At 46.0% G+C, this 25,416-nt stretch overlaps 1 protein-coding gene across 1 annotated transcript; it reads left to right on the top strand.

Annotated features, from left to right (window-relative positions):
* On the top strand, window positions 1–20,503 carry LHX2 (LIM homeobox 2). The gene is made up of 5 exons (XM_018917564.3): window positions 1–458; window positions 3,198–3,400; window positions 4,019–4,401; window positions 12,915–13,120; window positions 19,737–20,503. The coding sequence occupies exons 1-5, from the start codon at window positions 231–233 to the stop codon at window positions 20,022–20,024; spliced, it is 1,308 nt and encodes a 435-aa protein (XP_018773109.1). The 5' UTR covers window positions 1–230; the 3' UTR covers window positions 20,025–20,503.
* The last annotated feature ends 4,913 nt before the right edge of the window (window positions 20,504–25,416 follow it).

Below are 25,416 nucleotides of genomic sequence, written 5' to 3'. Positions count from 1 at the left end.
ATGAGCCCTACACTGAAGAAGCCTCCTAGAGAGATGTGCCGGGGCCGCGCAACAGACTAGATCCAAGCCCCGAAGCTTACACCACCAGTTATCCCCTCTCCTTCATCCCCTTCGCCCGCCTTTTCTGCACCCCATCCCTTGAAACCTCGGATCAGTGCCTGCGCCGCGCTCCGGAGAGCCCTGCCGGGGAAAAACCCGGTGCCCAAGGAGAGACGGGGCGGCCGTGCTAGATGCATGGGGGAGGGCTCCGGTTAATGCAAGTTCTGGGCTCCTGCAGGGACCCCGACAACTGTCAGCAGCAACAGCAATTCGGGCCCTCCTCCTCTGCTTCCTCAGCGATGCTTTTCCACAGTCTTTCCGGCTCGGAGATGCACGGGGTCATCGACGAGATGGATCGGAGAACCAAAAGCGAAGCACCGGCCATCAGCTCGGCTATAGACAGGGGAGAGACGGAAACGGTAGGAGCCGAAGGAATGGGAGAGTCATGCGCCCCCCTAAACATGCCAAACCCCTCACAGATACAGCTTTTCCCCTGAAATAACAGACTGGGGAAGAAGCGTATGCAAAATACTAAATCAGAAGAAAATTAAGCATAAAGGCACCCCAAAAGATTAAATGAAACCGTGGGGAAAGGCATGAAACCGTTAATTATTAATAAGATGCATAGTAATAGTAACACTTGGGTGAAATGAACGGTACTGCTCTTGTGAGAAAACAGATAGACCAGCCTTTTGGTAGCGTCCACGAACTCCTTCCCTTCCCCCAGCCTGTCCGGCCTTCCAAAGTTTTTAGGAAGAGGCAAAGTATGGTTTTATACTGGTAACATTTTGGCACAGCAAATTTTTTTGTCTGCAGAATGGAAACACAAACACCAAAGAATCCAATTCTGTGTTATTTTTCAGGTAGGATGCCTTCATGGAGATAATCTTTATAGCATTTATTTAAGAAGAAAAAAACCAAACACGAGTGTCTTTAAGTTACGGAGTTTTTTTAATAATTTTAATATGTGGGTTTGTAAACATGGCAACAGAACTAGAAAATATGTCTCGGGGAGACGGGTGGATGGGAATTTTTATAACTTTACCACATTTCATCTTGTCTGCTGATGCGTAGACCTTGTATATTAATACATTTAGATAATAAAAAGATGCCCCTGTCTAACTGGCGTTAAGCTGCCGAAGTGGAAGAAATTTTCTAAGTGCCTTAAGTGATTTAACAATTTATGTATGCTATGTTTTTTTTTTAAAGATATTACAATTCTGAAGTGAAATTATCTCGTACGTTCGTTAAATGCTATCTTGTAAACTGATGCAGGAATATGCAAGGAAGATCCGTTCTCAGATTTTCAAACTTCATCAGTATGTGTTCTTTCTTGTAATGTTAAATGAAATTTGCTTAAAGGTGACAGTGAGACTATTTAATCTTGAAACACCGGCTGGAGAACGGCCTTTGTACTAGATGGGTGGGATGTGATTTCTAATCTAAACGGTTTTGGTTTTCTTTTAAAAAGTTCATATTTCTCCGTACAGTTACACAACATCCAATGATCTTTGCTGGAATAAATATTGTGGCATGATAGTTTTATATAACTGTATATAATCTATATGGATACACGTGTATAACAAATAGTGGGTTGGAATACTGGATCCTTGAATACCATTTCTAGACCGTAGAATATTTTTGTTACTGGAAGAGCAAAGTAGAAAAAATCGTTATTTCATTTAAAGTGGATTTACAAGAAAGTACTTTGGTTATAAAACGATCCCTACTCGGAGCTCAGTTAATGCCTTAAAGAAACAAGCTACCGGTGGGTTCCTGTGACTAACACCAGTGGAGTGCCAGGGTTTTATTTGTGTGGAGTTCTCCTAGTGGGAATGATGCGGTGCAAACGGGAGCGCTCACAGAGATGGGATTTTGTGATCCCCGCAAGCACAGGATGAAAGCAATGGGTTTGGCATGCGCTGGAAAATCAGCCTCGGTTCCTTTCGATTTCCTCCGATTAGCTGTCTTTGCTTTTGCTTTGCGCGAGGATTTAAGGCTCTAGAGGAGGTAAAAGCAAACAAACAACTTCTCCCCCGCCCCGAACCAAAACAAGCTGCGTGTTGGGCACAGCTGTAAGGAAATGTTTCGGGTTCTCGCGCACAAGAACAGATCTACCGTGGGCTTTTGTGCAAAGCGGGTAAGAGTGAGTTGGGACCGAAGTGGAAAGCAGCATATTGCAAGGTCTGCCCCAGACGCTGCTCCACCCGAGCCTCCTCTCCCGAATGCTGTTTTAAGGTGCCTGCTGAAATAAATAAGCATGCTTAAACGGTTCCGATATTTCTCCCTCTTTCTTGTTCGGTAGAAGTTGACGGGATATGTATGAATTTGGGTTTTTTTGAGGGTTTCGACTGGATTGCGATTTGACACTAAACTATTAAATTATATAGGGCTTATATTTAGTTTTATTGCTTCCAAGTTTATCCTAGCATAATCTAATGCGCTCTCTTGGTTTTAACCCGCTCTCATTCCTCCACATTTCCCACTATTTCGTTTTCCTGATTAAACATTCTGCACCTCGGATTTAGTAACGCTCATCTCCTTCGCAGCTTTATTTACTGATCCCTTTAGCGCTTTGGGTCACAGCAGATCGCGATCCGTGTTGTTTGGAACCAGCTTGCAGAGAGCTGTGTCTGCAGCACTGTGACTACTGGGGGTTTGATCGTAATTCATTCGGAATTTTATAGCTAGGAAAATACACACACAGACACGCTCCACATAGACGCACTCACACAGCATTAACTATGCAGACACTCTCAGTATATCCCTAATTCTAAATTTCAAAATTAACTATCTGTGATTTGCCCTACTCTATTATTATTGCGCCTGTTTATTGAACAGCGTCTTTTCTTGGTTTGAGACTGGAAAATCCACCAGGAAAAAAAAAGTTCTGGGTCTGGTCTGGACGCCTCCCCTAAAAGCCAGGGTGGTTTTCTGTCTGTCTCGCCCGCTTCCCCGCCTCCTCCCGGGAAGGTGGGATGCGGCGGGACCCTGGGGACCGGGCGCGGGGGCCGGGCGGGGTGGCCGGCTCGCAGCCCCCGCTCCTCTGCCAGGGGAGCAGCAGCTCGGCCCCGGCCGGGCAGGGGGAGGGGGGAGCCCAGCCGTGCTCAAGAGTTTCTCCCTCACGCTAACGGTCTGTAATTGTTTTCCCCCAGCAGACCATGCCTTCCATCAGCAGTGACAGGGCTGCCCTATGCGCCGGCTGCGGGGGTAAAATCTCCGACCGTTATTACCTCCTGGCTGTGGACAAACAGTGGCACATGCGCTGCCTGAAGTGCTGTGAATGTAAACTCAACCTGGAGTCCGAGCTCACCTGCTTCAGCAAGGACGGCAGCATCTACTGCAAGGAGGACTATTACAGGTACAGCCTGCCCTTGGCCGCCAGCCGGGGACGGGGACACTGCCCGCCGCTCCCCCCGTCCTGACGAGACTGCGGAGGGGATCCGTGGGCACTCGTGGGGCAGGCTGCGAGCTCCTACAACCTCTCCCTGGGGAGGGAGACCTGTGGTGAGGATGAGTCCCGTATTGCCGAGACGGGGTCACAGCCCGGGCACAGCTTCCCCCCAGCCTTCTTTGGCTACTGGGGCCTTCACCAGGCGTGCCCTGCTGGGCCTCCTGTGCTGGGTGCGGGGCCGGGGCCCGCAGCGGGGCCTCTCCTCGCCCGCCGGCGGTGCCTCCTGCGGCCTGGGGGTGTGGGCACATTCGCGGCCCGGGGGTCGGTGCCTTTTCCTGCTGGGGTCTGGTGGGGCGGTAGCTGCACTGCGAGGTGGGAAACGGGACGGAGACTCCCCGCACTTTCCGTCCCGGGATGCCTTCCCGGCTGGGCTCCACAAACCTCCTGGCTTTGCGCCGCTGCCCCGGCCGAGGTGGCCGCCCCGGGGCTCGCGGCCCTTTGCCACCCTTCGGGCAGAACCGACGAAGGACGGGGTGGGGGGGGAATGCGGCTCTCACCGTCTCCTCTGGCCTTTCTGTTTTGCAGGAGGTTTTCGGTGCAGAGATGTGCGAGATGTCACCTGGGGATTTCTGCCTCCGAGATGGTCATGAGGGCCAGGGATTTGGTATATCACTTAAATTGCTTCACTTGCACCACTTGCAACAAGATGCTGACCACTGGCGATCACTTTGGCATGAAGGACAATCTGGTGTACTGCCGCCTCCATTTCGAGACTCTCATCCAGGGGGAGTACCAGGTGCATTTCAATCACTCGGATGTAGCCGCTGGGAAGGGCCCGGCTTTGGGAGCGGGCTCTGCCAACACTTTGGGACTGCCTTATTACAATGGCGTGGGGACTGTCCAGAAGGGGAGACCCAGGAAAAGAAAAAGCCCGGGGCCTGGAGCAGATCTGGCAGCCTACAATGCAGGTAAGAGACCCTTCCCCCAGAGCAGTTCAAATGGTCTGTTTCTGTTCACTTCCAAAGGGGGATTTCCGTTTATTTTAGCTTAAACTGTTAATAATAGTTTAGCTGCGGCATAATTATTGAGATCAAGTGCTGTCAAACTGCAATTACAGAAGCTAATATGTTAGCATTTTTCACTTCAGCTGGAAATAAAATGTTTTGAAGCAAGGTCATCTGGTTAAGGGGGGGAAGAAGGGGGAGTGCAGCCTGAAATAAAATCTGGAAACCAGAGATTTTAAGTTAGCACTTCAGAGGCCAGTGAATTTTCTTTAGTGGCTACACTCTAAAGCTGCTGATGGGTGAATTGTTCAGCCCTGTCCTGAGCTCTTGCACCCCAAAGATTTGGAAGGAAAGAGAGAGAGGAAGTGGCCGTTTCCCAAGGGCTGGAGGGGGGCAGGTGGTCGGGGCTGCAGGGCTGGCTGTGCCCGGGCAGGGGCCGCGGGCAGCAGGTGTCTGTGGGCAGCACAGAGCCTGCTCACTCTGGGGCAAGTTCCGCTGGAGTTTTGTTCATGAGAGGTGACTCGGAGAAGAGTCGGGAAACTCGCAGCATCCGCTGTGCAGCCCCTGCCCCTGAACCGAGCCCAGCGGCACGAGGACCAGGAGCGAGCCTGGCAGCAGCCGGGGCTCTCTGGATCCAGCAGCAAACTTTCCGACGTGTTTCCTCGTTTAACCTCCCCACCGCCACAGCACTGTAATTTTACAGGCAAAGGAATTCGAGCTACCTCCTGCCCCCCTCCCTCCCCATCCCCGCTCCCCTCTGCCCCTCGCTGCGCTTCTCCGTGTGGCTGCCGCCAGAAAGGCTGCCATCCTGGGGGCTTCCTGCGCTGCTGCTTGTATGCAACGGGAAAAAAAAAAAGCTCGGACAAAACAAAATTCTTAGATGTTGGTTTTATTCGAGGACTTGGAGGCAGAGGAGAGCTTCCCCCGGTCCGGCGTTTCCCGAGCCGGGCGCTCGGGCCGTCCCGCCAGACCCTGGGCACCGAACTCGTTCCGCCGCGTCGTTCTGTGCCTCGGCGCCCTCTGTGCTTCTCCACTCGTCCCAAATTCTTTCAGGCTGTTTTCTCTTTTAACCTATCTGCCGCGGACGTGTTCCGTAGGGCACAGATTTGCCTTTAACATGTCCTTCTTTCCCGGAGAGGGCGTTCGGTAAAGGCCAAGTTTGCTGCGGTTTGTTCCGAGCCGCGCCTCTGCGCGCCCCGACAGCTGCGGGCTGCGCCGGGCGGCCGCCGCTCCGCCTGCGAGGGGAGGAGGAGGAGGAGGAACGGGGGAAGGAAGGCGCGGGGGGGACACCGAGAAGTGCAGGGGTGGCGAGGAGCTCGGGCTTCGGGCCGGGGGAGGCAGCTCGGGACCGGGGGGCTGCGGGTATTTTGCGCCTAAAGGGAGTAACAATAGCGACGAAATGGGGTGGTTTGTACTGAAAACGGCAGGGAGGAAAGGCGCATCTCTAACCGCCAAACGCACCTCGGGAACGAATTTGCCAGCTATTATTGGTAGAACTAATTGCTGAATAATTTGGAAGTAGTGCAAAAAGCAGTAGTAGTCCCAGTGGTGAAGGTTGATGAAAGGTGGATGTAGTGTTCTCGCGAGGAACAGTTCAGCTTTAAAACATGCATAAAATATACATTTTTCCCGTTAAAAAACGTCTCCTTTTCGGAGGGATTAGCTTTTAATTGTCCTTCCGCTGTCTCCCTGTGCAGGGCAGATGTTCAGATTCAAAGGACCTCTAAACAGAATCAGCGGCATCTGTCCTGGATGGGAGCACAGCCCGAGAAAGTCTCACTGCTCCCTGACTTCCTAAATAAACCGCCTTTAAATGTATTTTGAAAAATTCGTTTTCAAAATAATTGCCGTCTGACTTTTAGTCGTTGTTTAGAGCCTGCAACTGAAACTTTAGAGATCTTCTTTGAGTAACCCTTGGCTTCTTTGCCTAAGCTATTTATCTACTTAACTATTTACTAGATCTATAATCGACTAATTTATGCGGTAATAAGTGCCATTGATCTTGGAAATCAGACTGGGTTGCTCGTTGATGTAAAATTCCACAAACGAGTAAATTATTGCAAAGCCTTGGATTTTGTGCCTTTAAAAGATAAACCATCTAAAAATGTGTAAGTTTCTCTTTTTATTTTTAGTGGAACTTGTAATTTCCTTCTCAGAAATGCACTACAAGTGCACAATGTTGTCCTCTGAGGGGATCTGTTCCTGGTGATTTGTGTAGAATACTCTGTGTAAATAAATCTACACCCAGAGGTGGTGGGAAAAGGAGGACCCATAAACTTGGCAGAGTAGAGACTGAAATAATTTTGTAAATTGCAGCAAATATTCATCTGCAACACGAATTAGATTGACTTTTTTTTTTTCTTTTTCTACTTAAACGAGACTCCGTTTGCAGGGGGATGATGGGTTTAGATGTGGATAGAGCCTGACAAGTGGAAAATAGCTTAGAAGGATGCTGAAACTTCAAAAAGACTTCTTTTTCTTTCTTTTCTTTTCTCTCTTTTTTTTTTTTTTTAAGTGTGTTCCTGTGATCATAATTTCCTCCTTCACTTGTTGGAATAGAGTTTGATGGGTTTTTTAGGTCAGTAAATCAATGGCTGAAAGCTTGCTGAACACAGAAGCACCTGTAAAGAATTCTGAATACTCCCTTTGTGAATTAGACCCCAAACCTCCCACAGTCTGCTATGTTTTATTCATTTGTATCTAGTCTGGCTTTAAGACACTAAAATATCCTGGAAAATGACAGATGTACTGCGCAAATTTGGAGCACGACGAGCTGATAAAATACCCATAATCTGTACAAACAGCCAAGATATTAAGAAACACTTCCTTCCCTTGCTAGCAGGAAGATGCCTCGTGCTTCGCTGAGAGGGTGACGGAATATCCAGGCGGGATAGACGTCCTGGCGGATGGGGACTGGGGCTGAGGGCGGCTTTTTGCCGGGGGAGGGGAGGCTGCGGAGGCGCCGACCCAGCTCCCGGCAGGGCTCGGGGCAGCGCCGGGGACGCCTGGAGCTGACCCTCTCAAGTGGCTGTGTCAAAAGTGGTTTGGGTTTTTTTTCCCTGACAAAAATGAGAAAAGCCTGGAAAGTTTTGAAGAGCGAATCCCTCTTTCCTCCTCGTTTCCCTTGGGACTAAAAGGTCTCAAGAAGCTTCCCTGTGACTACTGTGACAGAGCGAGCAGACAGGAATCGCTGCTTAAAATCGGATGTCTTGCAGAGATTTCCTAGGAAAAATTAGGGTTTACCCTTTTCCCCCCCTCTTCTTGCTTTTCCCCCTTCTCTCCCTCCTTCCTGGCTGTGATCACCTTTCGGGTCCCCGGGCGCATCTGGCCCCTCCCCAGGGGACTGGGGCTGGGGTCGGGGCCGGGGCAGGCGCAGGGGCTGGGGCTGGGGTCGGGGCAGGGGCAGGGGCTGGGGCTGGGGCTGGGCGCGGGCATCGCTCCCGCCCCGAAGGGTGAGCGGGGCCCCGGGAGCGCTCCGCGGGCAGCGGCGGGGCCGGGCTCCCTGGGCAGGCCCGGGGAGCAGAGCCCGCTGCAGCCCCGCCGCCAGCCCCTTCCCCCGGCGGGGCGGGCAGCGCGGAGCCCACTCGGCCGGGGCCGCCCGGGTTAATCGCGGCGCTCAGGGACTGACCGCGCACTCGCACCGGCCATTCAGCGCCATTCAGCTGGCTTAATTGAGGGGAAAAACCCTGGCGGCGGTTCCTCCCGCGGGGCCCGGCCCGGCCGCCCCTCCCGGCCCCTTTGTTCTCCCGCCCCGCAGCCCCGGCCCGGCCGCGCTCCCTCCGGGGGCCACCGCGGCCCCGGGGCCCGGGCCTTAGGCGGCCCCGGGGGGCACCGGGACGCGCAGCCCCTTTGTCCGAGGCGCCCGCGGGAGGCCGGAGGAAGAGGGCTTCTAATCCTGCTCTCCTCCGTCCTGGCCTTGTGATGCTCGGCCTGGGCTCCTTAAAACTCACGGGCTTTATCTCACAAGAAACACTTCTTGAAATGTCAAGGTTGAGGCAGCGCTGCTGTGTCTGTTGCTCCATGGCTTGGCAGAGACACTCTCCTTTTAGTGCTGCCAGGCACCTCAGAAGCGGCCAGGGGTACCTTGCCTGCTCCCAGTGCCACAACTTCACCCCTTTTAATGCTTGTGGTGAGAACTTCAGGAATCTGCCTTCTCTGTGTGTCTTCTCCTTCCTCCCAAGAGAAAGACTATGTCTGTTCCTGTCCCAAGTACCCCTCTGAGGGCTCTGTCTCACTTCTGTCCCGTTTGAGGATAAGGCTACCACAAAGTCCTCTACACACTCCGAACCAAACAACAAATGAGGCTGCACCCCTGCCCAGTCTAGTTAATCACAAGTTCCCTCTCCAGGCAGCAGGAGGTTAAAACACCCCCTTGACTCCGATTACAGAAGGAAAGGGGTGTATGTTCCTGAGCCACTATTGAGAGATAATGCACACCACAACGTGTCTCTTGTTTCATCACTCTTTCAGAATCAGGATTAGTTTTCTTTCTTTTGGCATAATCTAACATGTCAAGCACAAGCTACTAAGAACAAAATTTCCCCCAAAGGAAATTTCTCTTTCTCATCCTCATGTGCCATATCCTTAGCATCCTACTAACTGCTAAGCACACACTTTGCCCCGAGTCTCAAGCCATGGGGGGCTCTGGTGGTCTGAGGGTGAAGCAATGTTCCCAAGTTCTCCTCTTCTAACAGACTTTGTTACAAAAGCACCAGCACAGCCTGCTTTATGCTCCTGTTGTTGGGTTTAGGGAGGTGTTATGCATTAATCTGCAAAGGGTAGTTTGGCTACCAATATCAAAACAAAATATTTTCCTCCTAATCTGTAGGGATGTAGTGATGCTGCCTGTGGGCATCACCATCCTGTGACCAGGTGGCCCATATGGGGCTGAGGGTGTGTGTGCTCCCACTGCTGCACCAGCCGAGGTGGGGAGGGCAGTGGCTTGGCTGTGGGGTCTGGAGAAAGGCACGGGGCCTTAGAAATGTTCTAGGGTCAAAAAAGAGACTTGGCACTGCTTCAGAATTTGTTTTATCAAAAAATAGAAGTGAAACACTCATTAATTTAAGGCTCCTCTATTTGACTGGAATTCTACCAATTGTATTTCTGAAATCCCAGCAGGAGCCTGAGATACTGTAATGGAATGGAAATGTTACATATGGATAGTTCAGCAATTCCTTTGGGAGATACACAGGACACCACAAAAGAACAGGGAAGACAGTGCCTGAAAAACAGAGGGTTGCGTGAGGAGCATGTACAGTGTTAGTTTTACACCCTGATGCCTTTTGCAGAAACTCCTCTGCTCTTAAAATCTCCACTTACACCCTTGGCCCGTTCTGTGTATCTGTGCCTGCAACACCCATGGACATTGCAGATTCTGTGAAAGATGCAGATAATATTAGACTGAATAAAATAGCCTGTTGAGGATGGTGCCAGGCACCACAACCAAATACAAGAGGGGAATTGGCACCAGCTAGGACTATTTATGTCGTATTGGGTGATGCCTGGGAGTAGCCAAACCACTTGCACAAGACAGCGAACGGCACACGCCCTCATGCACTTCCAAAATCTGTTCTGCAACTTCCATCGTAGACAAGGACATTTTGCCTCTCTCAAATGGTACATGTTTACTGCCATTTTAATATTATTTTTATTTAGTAGATCATGAGGAAAAATGATGAGAAATTCCCAGAATAAGTTGTTCCTTTTCCCATCGGGGCTTGATGAAAAGCTGACAGCCTCATTCCATTCTGGGAGGGTTTAGAATCAGTTTTATATCCTTGGATTCCGAATGTATCTCATTCTCTATGGGGCACATTAAAATCCAGCTCCCTGCAGCCCTAGGCTTTGTTTAGTTGCATATTAACAGGAACCAGACCTCAGTCCTGCAGACAGATATTTTGATGCATTTCCTCCTATGTCTGTCTTGCTATTTCTTGGAGGGTTCAAAAGTCTCTAAGACAACACACAGAGGTCTTTTCCATTTCTAACATCTAAAATTGTTTGGGTACATTTTAAAAACAAGCATGATTTAGTTTTACATTTCCATAACAGAATTTTCTATGAGCATTATTATGTTATTTATCCCCATGCTCTTTATATCAGGAATTGTGGCTATGAAGGAGGCTGGAGCACATGCCATGACTCCAGATGGGCAACTGGGTCCCAGATCTTTAACCCAAGAAGATTTGGCTACATCCCAAACAGCTCCATTACTATTCCATTGTTACTCTCTCCCTCGAAGTATCTTCACCTTTTAAATTCAGGTGCTTGCAGTTTTCCATGCTGCAGGAAAACAAGCAGAAATGCTTCTTATGGCTAAAATTTGGCACAAGATCCAGAGGTCTGGAAAGGATTTATACAAATGTATGCACATGCACGCACACACGCACACAGACACACATTTCTAGATACAGTACCATTTTCTTAGCTACTTTTTAAATTATAGGAGCACAGAAACAAAGAAAAGTTTGAGGCTTTGGACACGTTGGGCATATCTGTAAACAAACATGCTTTTGGGCTTGGAGCTGAATTTTTGCAGGCCTTGCTCTGTATTGTGCCACAACTTTTTAGCAGGTTTTGAAAGGCTGAGGTTTATAAAGCAGCTACTGCAGCTACTGCAAACCTGCTTAGGGAACCTGTATGCATCTTTACTTAGGAATCCGTGCATTTTATTATCCGTGTATTTTTAAAATCTGTTTTTAATACAAGCCTGTCAGAATGTGTGCTTTCACTAGGGCTGAGACCCACTGGTGGACAATGAATTCAAGTCACATGTACTCAGTTATAATTAAACAGCAATAGTGGACAATTGAAAACAAGCCTGTTCCTGTGTTTAAGAAACTTACCAATAATTCCTATTCAAAAGATTTTTTTTGTCATTTTTCTCATGCTGTGTAGAACAGAGATAGCAATTTTTCATTACTTTTAGCATAAAACTTGTAGGAAAGGAAGAGGGACTTGTAGATATTTGGACAGGAAGAGCTAATTAACAACAGTTTGTCAATGTTAATTTTCAGTTATATTCCTAATTTTTAATTTGATTTAAGCTTGGTTTTGAATGTTATTTTAACAGGGTTTCTATGGTTTACTGTATGAACAAATAAATGAAAAACTACTTTTGCTCTACAAGATTGTTTTGCTTGGCATTCAATATTTAATACTTCTTGATAATTTTTACAGTGTTCTTTTCTCATAGACCTTCTTCTTGAGCTTGGTTTCTGCACGTGTACCAAGCAGTGTCATTCCTCGATTTCAAAAGGATATGGCAGAAGTGATCATTCAAACTAGTATTTGCAAACACTTAAAAAAAAATTGAAATATAAACATATAAATAATTAAAAAGATTTTTCATTTGCATGCCAGTGAATATGTTGTATTAACAGCTTTATTTCTTTAGCTAGTCAGATTATAGTCATAATTTGCTGTCTGGTAGCCACTAACTTTATTTCTTTTATAGTGTTTCATTTAATGGTCTCCCTTGTACTCTACAGGGTTTAGTTTGATGGAGGAAATAATTATGATTTTAACTAGTCTGTTCCATTGAGATTTAACTGGAGTGTATTGTGCAGCTCTCTTTGTGTGTTACAGTGCAATTTATGGTGATACCAAGTACAGTAAAACCCTTTACGGAGCTGAGGACAGCTCCTGTCCTCCCACAGAAAGTGGAGGAAAAGTTCTGTGGAGGTGGAGCAGAGGGGAAAGGGAACAGAGCTGACATTTTAAAAGCCACAGAGGGGAAGGCCAGGGTCCTTGCAGACTGGTTATTGTAAGGGAATGGCTGGAAGGTGCAGAAAAATGATCCAGCTGTGCCCAGGTGGGCAAGAGCCCAATGGCCCCCAGGCTGTGCTCGCCCCAGCGCTGGCACTGCTGGGGCACCTCCAGTGCTGGGGGCAGCTCTGGGCCACTCATGGCAGGAGGGATACTGAGGGGCTGGGCTTTTCCAGGGAAGGGAATGGAGCTGGGAAGGGAATGGAGCCCCAGAAGAGGCTGAGGGAGATGGAAAGGGGCTCAGCCTGGAGAAAAGGAGGCTCAGGGGGTCCTTGTGCCTCTGCACAACTCCTGACAGGAGGGGACGGCCAGGGGGTTGGGCTCTGCTCCCAGGGAACAGGGACAGGAAAAGGGGAAATGGCTTCAAGTTGTGCCAGGGAAGGGTCAGGTTGGATATTAGGAAACTTCCCCAAAAGCTGAGGTGAAGCCCCTGTCCTTGGAGGGATTTCAAAGCCATGTGGATGTGGCACTTGGGGACACGGGTTAGTGGTGGCCTTGGCAGTGCTGTGTTAGCGGTAGGGCACAATGACCTCAGAGGGCTTTTCCAAACTAAACTGCTCTACAAATCCATGAAACGGAGCAAAGGCAGGTAGGGCTTGTGCCACTACATGCTGCGGTGTGTCATTTTAATTGCTGCACTGAGAGAAATTGCAAACAATATTGGCTGTGGAGCAAGAGATTCACAGGTCTTTTCCTCTTGTTGCCTTAAGCTTTAAGTTGCAATGAAAACGATGGTGACCACCTGGACAGAGACCAGCAATACCCCAGCAATCAGAAAACAAAGCGCATGAGGACGTCCTTCAAACACCACCAGCTGCGGACAATGAAGTCATACTTTGCTATTAACCACAACCCTGATGCCAAGGACTTGAAACAGCTAGCTCAGAAAACTGGCCTCACCAAAAGAGTTCTTCAGGTAAGAGCCAACTTTTGCCTTGGAAAGTAATCAAAATATCAATTTTATATTTGAAAAGCCATGGCTTTTGCTGGTCTTTAGGATAATCATTTGTACCTTCTCTAAGTTAATTCCCAGAAAGTATGAGAAGAGTTAGTTCTTTTCAGTTTCTCTCAAGCAGAGCAGATCACTTGGGTTCTAAATTTAATGAGAATTGAGAAGGTTTGGGGCCCTGCTTGTTTTCCTGGAGTTCTTTAATTCTGGTGTGTGTTTTAGCTTCTAGGCTGCTGGACAAAAAAAGTGACTTATTTTAGTTAGTGCTCACTGTACATAGAGAGCTTTTAGCTTAGAATTTCAGAAAACATGTCCATGCTTACCTTTGTTAGAAATTAATCAACAGTTTGAATTCATTTTATCAGGACAAGGAGGAGAGCTTTTAGTTCATAACTGAAGAGGACATAACTTAAATATTTCAAAAACTTTTACTCATAGTTCAGTAACTTAGAATGAAATGAAACTGCATTTTAAAAGTGCTTTTTCTTGCTCATGGGAACACACTCCATTTGAGCTATTGTGGGAAGGAAAGGGAACAGTATTAGTCGATTCAGCTGCATTTTAATTTATAGTTCTGACTCAAGAAGTCAGTTTTAATGAGCACTTACCCAAATGCCTGTACCTAGACATAAACTTGGGCACATAGAAGCCATGGCATTCCAGGGTTTATTGCTGAAAGTTTTAAATGGGTCTTAATTGTAGAAAAAGGATTTGTGACCTTCCTAGAGACAGGTAGGGCTGCGAGCCCCATCCTGGGAAGCATCGTGGACAGTTCCCAGTCACAGGCAAGTGGAGGGCAGGAGACAACTACTGAGGAAAACTGAATTCACTGCAGGGATCCTGGAGCTTTCAGAGCTAACACCTACCAGAAGAAGGAACAAAGGTTTTGTAGGCTTCCCAGTAAAATGACAAACCGTACGTAATGACTTCTCTTGGCTCTGCCCTCACAGCTGGGTTGGGTTTGTTTTTCTGAGCCTGATTTGCTGTGGAGGAACAGATTCCTCTGAACATCAACTGTCCTTAAACCACACACATGGCTGAAGTAATTTACTGCATTGGTCTATTCTTAGACTGACCCTTCTCCTCTGTTTTACCCTCAGAATTTAGAGACTTTGGCAATACCAATTCACACCTGAATTGCCTGAAAAATGGCAAATCACTGTCTAGGAAGTGTCTTTTGATTATCTTTCTATTTTCTCTTGTCACTCCACACCAACTTTGATTTCTCTTCTCTTTTCACTGAATGGGTCTTTCCTTGCATATTTTTTCCAAGTTATTGTCTCTGTTTCTTCCTATTCAGAACATATTTCCTTGTCTCCAAAATTGGACTTCACCCCATCTCTTTTCTGTTCCTCTTTCAGTTTCTTCCTCGTTTCACTGCTTCTTCATTTCGTCTTACATGTCACAATTTGCAGTTTTAAGGTGCTTTGTGGTTCTTCTTTTGTTTGTTGCAGAACTTTACAATTCCACCAAAGTTTTGCTATCTTTTTGGTATTTGGTGTTTCACTTCTTTTACTTTCAGAGTTAAATACTCCTTTATGTCCAGTCTCCTTTAGCTGCAGTGGTGGAAGACAATAGCTGGTGGTGAGGATTGTTCCTTGGGGATGATGCTGTTGGAGGCAATTCTAGATAATGGAGTGACACTTTGTCTGGTATCCCTTGAGTTTTCCCATCTCTTATGAGCACTCTCTAGTCATGGATGATTTGTTTCAAAATTAATTTGGGCCATGAGAACACAAACTTGTATTTTGTATGTTTTAGAACCTTTCTGCCCAGTTGGTTTATCTCTGTGAGTGACAATGAGTTTTAGGGTTGCTCTTTGCTGGGAAAACTCATCATGGTGTTGGTTACTGAGACAGTGTCACTTGTTAATTCTTTGGAGCCAGAAAGGCTGGCATTCCATCTGTGTCACTTACTGAACACCAAGTGATTCACTGGCACTATTGATGGAAACAAGCACCATTAGTACCAGCTTGTCCCACACCCCAGAGGTGTTTGCAGATGTAGGAGCACACCTGCCAGGAGCCAGAACTCTGCCACACTCCCCAGGAGGTGTTTGTGAGCTGTGGGACTTTCTGTGTGTTCAGATCTCCATTCAGCTGGTGAAGGATCCCAGCTCTGTGGACACATTTCATAGAATAAATTCTAAGAGGAAGTGCAGGGAGCAGCTCAGGAGAGAGGTGTACTTCCTAAACACAGAGCTGAGCTCCTGGTGATTTAGGGAACAGCAGCAGTGCCCTGGCTGTAGAGACAGTCCCACTTGCCATGTAAGGAGGGGGCTTCCTAGAGGAGCAGAGAATTGGAGGATTTTCTAAATGCTCTGTCATGTTGGAGTTGGAAGCCCTGACTGATGTCTTTGCTTTGTATACAATTTGTCACCAGCTGCACATGTCCAGTGGTGGGATGGCCTGGAAATGTAATGCTGTTCTCAGAATGCATTTCCTTCAACACCTTTGTAATGCACACTGTTCTCTCAAAGTAGTCGCATTCTAAACATAGCAAACTTATTTGTGTTTTTGACATCTGTTTTTATTTTGTTTCCTTCCAATTTAAGTTTACATTTGCAATTTAATTCATATATCTCTTGTACTACAGCTGGGGAACACAAGCCCTTTATTGTAGGCTATCATTAGTAATTAACGGCCCCAGCTAATTGTGAGCTAACCAACCTAGCTGGCATAAATGCTGCTCTCTGGGGAACTGATCTTTCTTTCTGTGAGTTTAGAAAAGGAAGGTGAAGGTAGATAGCCCTGAGGAGGTGTGATGTGTTAACTGTAGGTATGTACCTCTTTTCTCCCCAGATGTCTGGAATAAGATTATCCACAGCCTTAGCACTTCAGGAACATAAAGCATCATTTTTCAGTGTGTGTCTTGTACACCACTTATTTTTTCTTGAATCAGCCCCCAGTAAAGTCACTACCAGAATCCTACAGAATTCACTGCATGCGTTTGGACTCTGCTGCTCCAGTTTCCAGTAGTAAACAAGCCTAAAATATTTCTATCCCATGTGGGGACCTATGCTGCCCTTTAGTGAAGACTTGCTTTAAGCAGCAGGCTCTTCCTGAGCCCCCCTTCATTAAACATCTCTTTGACTGAACAGTTATTAATTACAGCAGTGATCACAATGTGTGTGCAATGAGTGAACACAGTCTGCTTTGTGGTGTTACATCCTCTATGTTTTGTTTCTCCACTTACTACTTAGTGAAACTCAGAGAACCTAAATGTCTCCAGGTAGCTGTGTGAATGAGCAAAATTGGTTTAAAAATTTGTTTTTAGCAGAAGCTGTTCACACAGCTAATATGTAACAGATGCAGCAATGGAAGTGTTACAAACTAGAAAATAAAGTTATCTAAGGTGATGATCCCATTAACTTCAGTATCCAAATCGCTCCCAACACTTAGTGGGTTTATTTTCAACTTTTCAACACTCCCTTATCATATGGAGATGTTATTTCATTCCTATTTGACTTGGTAGAGACAAAGAATTTGCTCCACAGATCACTGAAGAGGGAGTGCAATCTTTTCACCTCAGTAAGTATTATTCTGCCTAACTGCTGAGTGCCCAGCTCCACGCATCCAGCCCCGCTCACCGGAGTGTGGCAGCAGCAGTGGTGGGTCTTGCAGCTGCTTTTCATTTTTCACTGGCAGTTTTGGTCTGTATTTTCCCCTTTGATTTGAAATAGCTCAGCCTTGTACTGATCCAGTTGGACAGAAACCCACTAAATACTTCCCAATGATTTTGTTTATTCCTCAGTCCTGAAGGAATTGTGTAATTGATGTGAGATAAGTCCTTCTGGAAGGATTCTTCCAGTCCTGTGTGGCTGGGTGGTTATTTCTGCCATGCCCTTCCAGGTGCACGGCCTGAGCTGCCCATGCGAGCCGCAGGGCAGCCCCAGGATCAGCCCCACAGCCCTGGGAACAGCCCTGCACACTGCTGTCCCTGCCAGGGTATGGCCAGGGCCAGGGCAGGGGATCAGCCCCAGGGGCAGGGGATCAGCCCCAGGGGCAGGGGAACAGCCCCAGGGGCAGGGGAACAGCCCCAGGGGCAGGGGAACAGCCCCAGGGGCAGGGGAACAGCTCCACGGGCAGGGGAACAGCTCCACGGGCAGGGGATCAGCCCCAGGGGCAGGGGATCAGCCCCACGGGCAGGGGATCAGCTCCACGGGCAGGGGAACAGCCCCATGGGCAGGGGATCAGCTTTGCTCCTCTCTCACCACTCTCTAACACGAAGGCTTTACTGAGGATGTCAGATTTAAAGCACATGCCAGAATGTCACTATGGTGGAAATAATGTTATTCCTTCTATCATAAGACAAGGTGATTTCAGAATTCAAATAATTAGATGTATTTTCAGTAGTAATACAAATATTTATTATTATACAATTTTAAAGAGCTTTGTAACCATTAACTGATTAACCCTGACAATATTCCAGTGGGGAAGAAAGTAAAAGCAGTTATATAATCTCTATTTTCAGGTAATACTTTCAGGTTATATGATATTTACAATGTCTAACATGAATTGCCACTAATGAAGAGACAATGAACCATGTTATATGTGCAGCTCCTGAAAGCAGTATGGGTGGTCTTGGTAAGGGCAGCTGAGCTCAGGTATTCATATTAGTGGAAGATGAAGGGAAATCCATAAACACCAGGAATCTTTCTCACTTTATAAGCTACATATTTCCAAAAAATACCATAGAGCCTCTTGCCCTGGCAAGGTAAAGGAGCAGCTGGACATTTAGGAGAGTGTCATGTTTCCCATATTTGGAACTACTGAATGTAAAAGTATGGGTATTTTAATGAACATAAATGTGAAATTATGCAGAGCTAGGTGTATCTACAGCTGGCCAGCTGGTTTGTCTGTTCTCTTTTAATCATGCCGTGGCTACATGAGCACACACAGCCACAGCGGCCAGCTCCAAACTCCATTTCACAGCTGTTATCCTGTATACCGTTGCCAGAAGGTATTTTAAAGAAACCAACCACTAAATTATTTTGTGGAACAAATTGAAATTATTTCTACCTGAAAGGTAAGAAGTCCTATGAAAGTTCCAGTTGCTGTTTTTGCTGCTCCTGAGCAGTTGGTGCTTGAGCCTTTGTGGTTTAAGTGACCAGAGCAAGGTGCTTGGCTTCACCCACAGCCCCTGCACACGAGGCCTCTGAGCAGTCCCACGAGAGAACATGGCTTGGGAATGTGTCAGGCAAAACCACCACTTTGGGGTTTGCCCCTTTTTGACCACACTGCTGGTCTGCAGCAGGGTCACTGCTATACTGGACTCTAATAAAATCATGGGAATATTTTTACCTGTGCTGGTTTAAGAGAATTTTTGTATATGAAACTGATAAACAGCCTTTAAATGAAGTGTTTTAACAAAGCAAATGGCAACATGAGCAGGTCTAAAATACTGAGCTTTCAGAAAGAAGGACCTGTAGGGATGTGATTTATGCATGGCCCTTGAGTTCGTGCCTGAGGATTATTTCCTTGTGGCATTCCCTGGAGAGAGTGTGAGAGACAGGGTGTGCACATGAAAGACCTTTGGCTGGGGGAGAAAGCTTTCCAAGGAAGGAAGAGTGCTCGATAGAGGCAATTTGGAGCTGGATCATCCCTAGACGTGAAAAAAGCAGGAGAGAGGTGAAGCAGCCGAGTCAGGTCCATCAGCTGGGACTGCAGCGGGAGCACCTCCAGCTCCGCCCGCCTTCCTGCGGGGCTCCTTCCCTCCCTCCCTCCCGGCCCTCGGCTCGGAGCCCGTCCCGCGGCAGGGCCAGACACCTCCAGAGCCAGGAGCGAATCTGTGCACGGGCTGCTGTTCCCTCGGGAGTCCCACACACTCACTTTCCCCGTCCTTCACTCAGATAAGCAAAGAATGCCAGAAGTAGAAAGCTTGGGAGAAAATTCTGTGTGGTTACTATTGGTGCTGAAATCACAGTTTTCGATGTAATGCAGGTCTTTAATACCTTTCCAGTCCCTTTTCCCAATGTTAGAACAGTGCTGAAAACATTTGATAAAGGAAAAAGGTGTAGGCAAAGGAAGCTGGAGCATTTGAGAAAGAATAAGAGAAGATTAAGAAAGAAGGACAGTCCTTTCCAAAGAGGGGAGCACTGCAGGCATGTGAGGGAGCTCCTGGGGCAGCAGGAGCCCGTGGGAAGGCAGGGTGCCCTGGGCTGTGCCAGCAGCACTTTGCTGGGAGATGGACATGAGATGCAAGGGGAGAAACTCCTGATTTTGTGCTCATCAGGTGTGTGGTGCTGGCCTCACCCAGACCAATGCTGGGATCGAGGGCTCTCGAGGATTCTGCACGCTGCCAGATTTCTGAGCATCCTTTCACACACCCTGTGCAGTCAGCCTCCAGCCTCCATGCTCAGCCCACTCCTGGCCCAGGCAGACTGTTTGCAGGGATTGAAGACCAGGGAGGAAGGAATATTCTGCAAGCAGAGGCCTTGTCTCATGGCTAGAACTACTTTTCTAATTGTTACCAGCAAAAATGTATTTCCCTGTTCCAGCACTGATGAATTTGTGAATATGCTTTTGCATTTTTAAACACTGCAGGTCTTTAAATGCTGCCCTGTTATATTAAACTGTTTCAGGTTTGGTTTCAAAATGCTCGAGCCAAATTCAGACGGAACCTCTTACGTCAAGAAAACACAGGGGTGGATAAGACTTCAGACTCAACACTCCAAGCAGGGACCCCATCAGGTCCTGCCTCAGAAATATCCAATGCCTCCATGAGTCCATCCAGCACTCCCACTACTTTAACAGACTTGACTAATCCCACTATGCCAACTGTGACGTCGGTCCTGACATCAGTGCCCGGAAGTCTTGAGGTTCATGAATCTCGAAGTCCTTCACAGACAACTCTTACAAATCTTTTCTGATGACTCTTTCTTAATAATTTCTTTAAAAAAGAAATTATTCTTAGCTGAAATTCCAAGTGTATTTTAATAGAGGCTTTGAGCAACTGACTAACCACAATTAGGATCTCTCCTAAAAAACAGAAGGAAATGTAGTGTTCTGGTATTATGGAGTATGGACTGAAGAATAACTTGGAAGATCTATTGCAACACAACATTTGTGTAACTGTACAGTTTTGTGGACTGAGTAAGGGAAACAGCAATTAATTTAAGTTGGCTAAAGCTTCTGTATTTTCAAAGACTGCCATGTGCCTTATATACTGTTTTATCTACATTCTTTGGATTCCATGTCCACTTCTCTCTTTTTCTCTCTGTATATTTATGACCAGGGCAAAAAATGTTAAAGAGTTTGTTACTTTGAATAGTCCTAAGCCTTTCATTGGTTGCTTTCTTGTTTTAGAATTTTAAGGTCGAAGTCTGTTCGAATACCTGAATTTGTAAAATCTAACCAGTAATAAAACCACTTATGGAAACTACTTGGTAACGGCTGCAGTTACATTTAACTTTAGTGTCACAATCGAGGTAGGCTGACTGGATCTAAAAGGGTTAGAAAAATGCTCTTCAAACACAGTGTCTGCCGAGGAAAAACTCTAAATAGGATGGACACATTCCTCTGGTTCCCAAAGTATTTATGGGTGAGAAATCCAGCTTGTACAACAGTCTAGGTATCTTCCTCGTAGAGAAATAATGTTAGTTGCAGGTAGAAGTTATCAGATAATGTTAAAACTCAAAGAGAAGAACTATGGTTCATTTTGCCATGTGAAGGAAACCTGACTTTGGCCAATCTTGCTTTTGTGCAACGTGTGGCTTGTCCCATGTCCTGGAGGAGACCAGTGGGGTCCCACAGCTGTGTGGCCACAGCTGGTCCGTCACCAAGGTGGACACTGGGAAAGGTTTGCCCTGCAAAAAAGGCAGAAGTATTTCAGGTTATTTTACAACACCGGTGAGCAAGGTTAAGGCAAAATTATGTTTTATAAAGTCACAGCCTTACATTTTTGGTAATGTTTTAAAGGAATATAAAGCCAAGGAAGAATATATTATTGACACTAAAAGTGGTTATTCCTTTAATGAATATGGACTTTTCAACACAAGTGAATTCCTTCTCCCCAGAAATCTCTGCAGAATAGAACTCATATTTTGAGTTTTTTTCCTATTGTTTTTAAAATTGCTTTTCTGTAATAAAAGAAATACCTCAGCAAAGTTTAAATATGTGTAAGAAAGAGTCTACACTATGCTGTTTGCCCAGTAGGTTTAGAGGTTTGGAGTGGTACATAAGATGCAGATGGTTGTTCCTTTTCAAACCTGTTCCAATCAGTTCTTTCAGTCAGATGTTGGGTTGTACTGGCCAGCTCTCTAAAACTAATCCCTCATTCCCATTGGATCAGAATTACTAAAAGATTATTCTAAATAAACAGCAAGATAGATGCCAAGATTTGTGTTCTTTGCCCTTCTCAGGGCACTGAAGATGATTTTGTAGGCTGGACTTTTTCTGAACGGTGTTCTGGTTTTAAAAACCCTACATTTATTCATCTTTCTGAGCTGCAAATTTGCTATTCTTGTGCAAGCCAAATTCCTATCAAGATCAGGGAGAGATTTCAGAGCATGAGGACTATGGGACAGGAAAGCTGACATAATTGGGTCATTTATTAACCTTTTTAACACTTCAGCTTAAACAAACCCCAGAGGTGAGCTATGGGCAAAGCAAGACAGTCCTCAAAGATGGGAACTAGCTGAGATCAGTGAGAGGGATTGGGGTCTGGTCACCAAACCCACGGGTGGCAGGGTCTGTTGAGTTTATGCACAGTAATGAGACATCAAAAAAGATTATTTGTGTTGAATTTATAAATGCTACAGGTTTATCCAGGACGTTTTTCCTCGTGATCCAAATGTCTGATAAGGATGTTGTGCTGGTTGGTGGACTGTAACAGGTACATATCTGCCTTTCAAAGCTGTTCTGACACGGACATTCTGCTGTTTGTAACATTTTGTTCATTGTCAATCACCTTGGAGTTTGGGTTTTTTTACATGGTAAGCTGGATCTTTTCTTGATTTAAAAGGCAATTTTGGTCCACTGTTAAATGGTTGCAGCCCATAATTAAACCCCTGTGTATTAGCCTGTGAACAGTTTAAAAATACTGAATCCTGAAATCTGAAGTGTTACGGCAAATGTAGCAGAGAACAATTCCAATGGTTCTTTAAAATTGTACTGCTATTCTTTGTGATCTTGTATCTTAACTACCTGAATCCATGTGGATGGAAATACCTTTCAAATCAATTCTCAATATTGCCTTTTCAGACACCTGACCTTCGTGAAGGGGAATACTCTCACTTTAATCTTATCTGAAACCTACACGAGACAATTAGAGAAATTGTCTGGTTTAATCAAATCAGGGATTTTGCATATAAATAAGAGACAATATTCTATGTAGGGTCTTTATGTGGGTGCATTAGGATTCACTCTGGCTCCAATGACCTATGTTGTCCCCATGACTGTTTCAATCCTGTGGTATTGTTTGGTTGTTTAGAGCTTGTTGGTTTTGAATGCTGTACATTTTTTTACTACTGCAATCCTAATGTTTCTTCACATTCTTGTACAGTTCCACATTTGATGTATTAGTCTGAAATTCTGTTAAAAACATGAACAAAAATGGAAATGATATTTCTTTGGAAGTGTATTTTTACTGGATATCTAATTTGAACTAGTTGAACATACTTCTTTACATTTTGCATGATAGGTGTGTAGTTCATTTTTTAAATATGAAAGAGACTTAAAAGTAACTTAGAACAAGAATATAATGAAACTATACAAATATGGAAATACATACAATGATTTGCTACTTTTTGACTCAAGAAGCTTTTTGAAATACATTTTACCTAGTTTGTTTAAGATAATGCAGATATTCTGTCTCTGAGTTCATAAATAATACAGAGTAAGAGGAGATTATGTACTAGAAAATCTTTCAGGTCACCTTGGTACTCACCAGCACACTGGATTATTCTTGTCAAACAGACAATGGACAATGTATTTTAAGAATGCTGAATATATTTTGATCTACAGCAAAGAGGGATGGGATGGCTGCAAGTGATATGTAATCACCTGGCCATATGTGTGACCTGTCCATGTCAGGGAGACAGAGCCCAGCCCAAAAATTATTTCCACTGAAGCAGCAAATACTGACCAGCCTAATGGACAGAAATTTATATTACTGCCTCTTCTGCTGCAATTGTACTCCCCCCAACCTTTCAGACTCATTAAACAAGGCCTCCACCCAGGAAAACCAGAGCTGAGCTGGACCAGGGCCATGAGAGGCATTTATCAATTCTACAATTCCTTTTCTCAAGGACTGGGTAAAAAGATACACTGGGAATGTAATGGATTTCTTCTCAGATTAGTGTGAAGTTAGCAGCTCTTTCTGGCCTAATAACTGGATTTTTGTAGCCAGTAAATATTTTTTGGGTTTTAATTTGAGCAAAACATAGTGCTCAAAATACACAACCTGCTGTCAGTAAATTCAGACCTTGCAGTATCATTTATTCTACTAATGTCTAACACTGTGCAAATTATTATTTCTGCAGAAAACCACTTCTGTGCAAATTCTTCTTTGCCCTGTAGAAGGCATGGCTCTGCACTTGTATTTACACAGCTTGTTTACATGCTACTATATCAATTTATTACATTGTAAAATTCAGCACTTAACAGGAAGTTACACTTTTTCAACAACATCTAGAAAAAAGGAAATAATTAAGCTTTTTGTTAAAGAAAGAAATCTGGTTTTTTGCCTGCACCATTTAGCCCAGCAGCTATGGGGGGGAAGAAAGCAGCCAAAACAAGAGGGACACAAATATTTGGAAAGCATGACTTCACTCTATGCGGACCTGTTTTAATTGATAAATCTCTCCAGTGCCCCCACATCCAGGGGTGGTTGGTGCTGGAAAGCCAGGCTGGATCTGCAGCACTGCAAACACTGAAAGCACCACGTGTTCTTCTTGCAGTGACACCAAACTGCCCAGGCATTATCTGCCCATGGCACAGTGATTTCTGTGGATGTAACACTCCTTAGTTACTCCTCAAAACCAGTGAGAAGATCCTCAGGCTTTGGTAATTTAGTGTTCCTAGGCAAGGGTATTGATTTTCCATGGGTCTGACGCAGAGTAGCAGTGATAAGGAGCTCTAATCCATGGACTATTTGTGTTGGCTGAAGCCTGTAGCAGACAGCCAGAGATGAATCCTTCCCTACACAGAGCTAACCCCCACATTCTCCCAGTGGCTCTCCAGGCACAGATCATACCAGCTCTCCTTGATGACTGAAGGAAGGAAGGAGTCCAAGAGACATATTCATCTTCTTATCAGAGTGCACAGGTTCCAAATATTCTTTTCTGAGTGCAACCTTCAGCCCACAGAAACTGCATTCTCACCAACTATTTCTTTTGCCTTCCCCCATAATTTCCTTGTGTTTCATCAGTCATTTTTGCTGTCCTTCCCCTGGAAATGAAGACTAACAAAAGAGATACTCTGTAATATGGCTTTGCAAGCTGTGATTGAGCAAGAAGCTGATGCCAAGTCTCCCCCAAGTCTGGGCAGAGATTCTGGGAATGTGGGGAAGAACAGTTTCTGAAAGGCTGGTCTGTCACCCACAGACAGATAGGAGGGTAAAGAGACATCATTGCTTGGACCAAATCTTCCAAGATATCTCATCTCTTGAACCCAGACCTTCTGAGAGTTTGTTAATAGTCCTATGAAGGTTTTTGAGGCAGAGGAACATTTATTTACCATTGCTTGTATGATTATCCCAGACAGGCAGTTTCAGCCTGCTCCCACGTTCTGCAGGAGCACAGGCTGTGGCTGGTGGATTTAACCCTGCTGACCACAGACTTGCCTTTGTTAGTTCACATGCATGGATCTCTTAGAAGTAGCTCAGAAGCTTTTGCATCCACTTTTGTTCCTGTATGATCTGACCATTTCTGAGAGGCTGGCAGAGAAGTGAGCTGCCCATGGACTGGGGAGAGGAGTGGTTTCATAGCCAGGAGCTTGTGCCTCTCTTTAAAAGAGGCTCTTCCCCCCAGTGCTGGCTGCAGTGCTCACCTTCACCTGGCCAGGGCTTCTAGGAGAGTGCTTGGGATGGCCCCTGCCAGCTGCTGATACATTTTGGAGCTGATGTTGTGCATTAAAAATCAGTCTTGGGTGTTCTTACCATCTTGTTCAGTCACCTCTAGCTAATGCAGACCAGACTTTCTCCATTTCATGCCTGCTGGCTCTGACTCCTCACCCAACAGGCTGAATGACAGCAGCAGTGACACCACAGCCAGTGCCACCCATGCTACAGGGATAAGCCCAACCACCCACTCTGAGAGGCTT

The sequence above is a fragment of the Serinus canaria genome, chromosome 17 (assembly GCF_022539315.1).
Source record: "Serinus canaria isolate serCan28SL12 chromosome 17, serCan2020, whole genome shotgun sequence".
In the NCBI taxonomy this organism is placed as follows: Eukaryota; Metazoa; Chordata; class Aves; order Passeriformes; family Fringillidae; genus Serinus; species Serinus canaria.
Note: the sequence above shows the minus strand (reverse complement) of the source record. Positions and strands in the feature narration are given on the sequence as shown.

Excerpts from the sequence above, each read along its gene's own strand:
- LHX2 (XM_018917564.3), top strand. The coding sequence starts at position 231 with ATGCATGGGGGAGGGCTCCGGTTAATGCAAGTTCTGGGCTCCTGCAGG. Across the intron at positions 459-3,197 it reads ACAGGGGAGAGACGGAAACG|ACCATGCCTTCCATCAGCAG; the intron begins GTAGGAGCCGAA and ends TTCCCCCAGCAG. Across the intron at positions 3,401-4,018 it reads TGCAAGGAGGACTATTACAG|GAGGTTTTCGGTGCAGAGAT; the intron begins GTACAGCCTGCC and ends TCTGTTTTGCAG.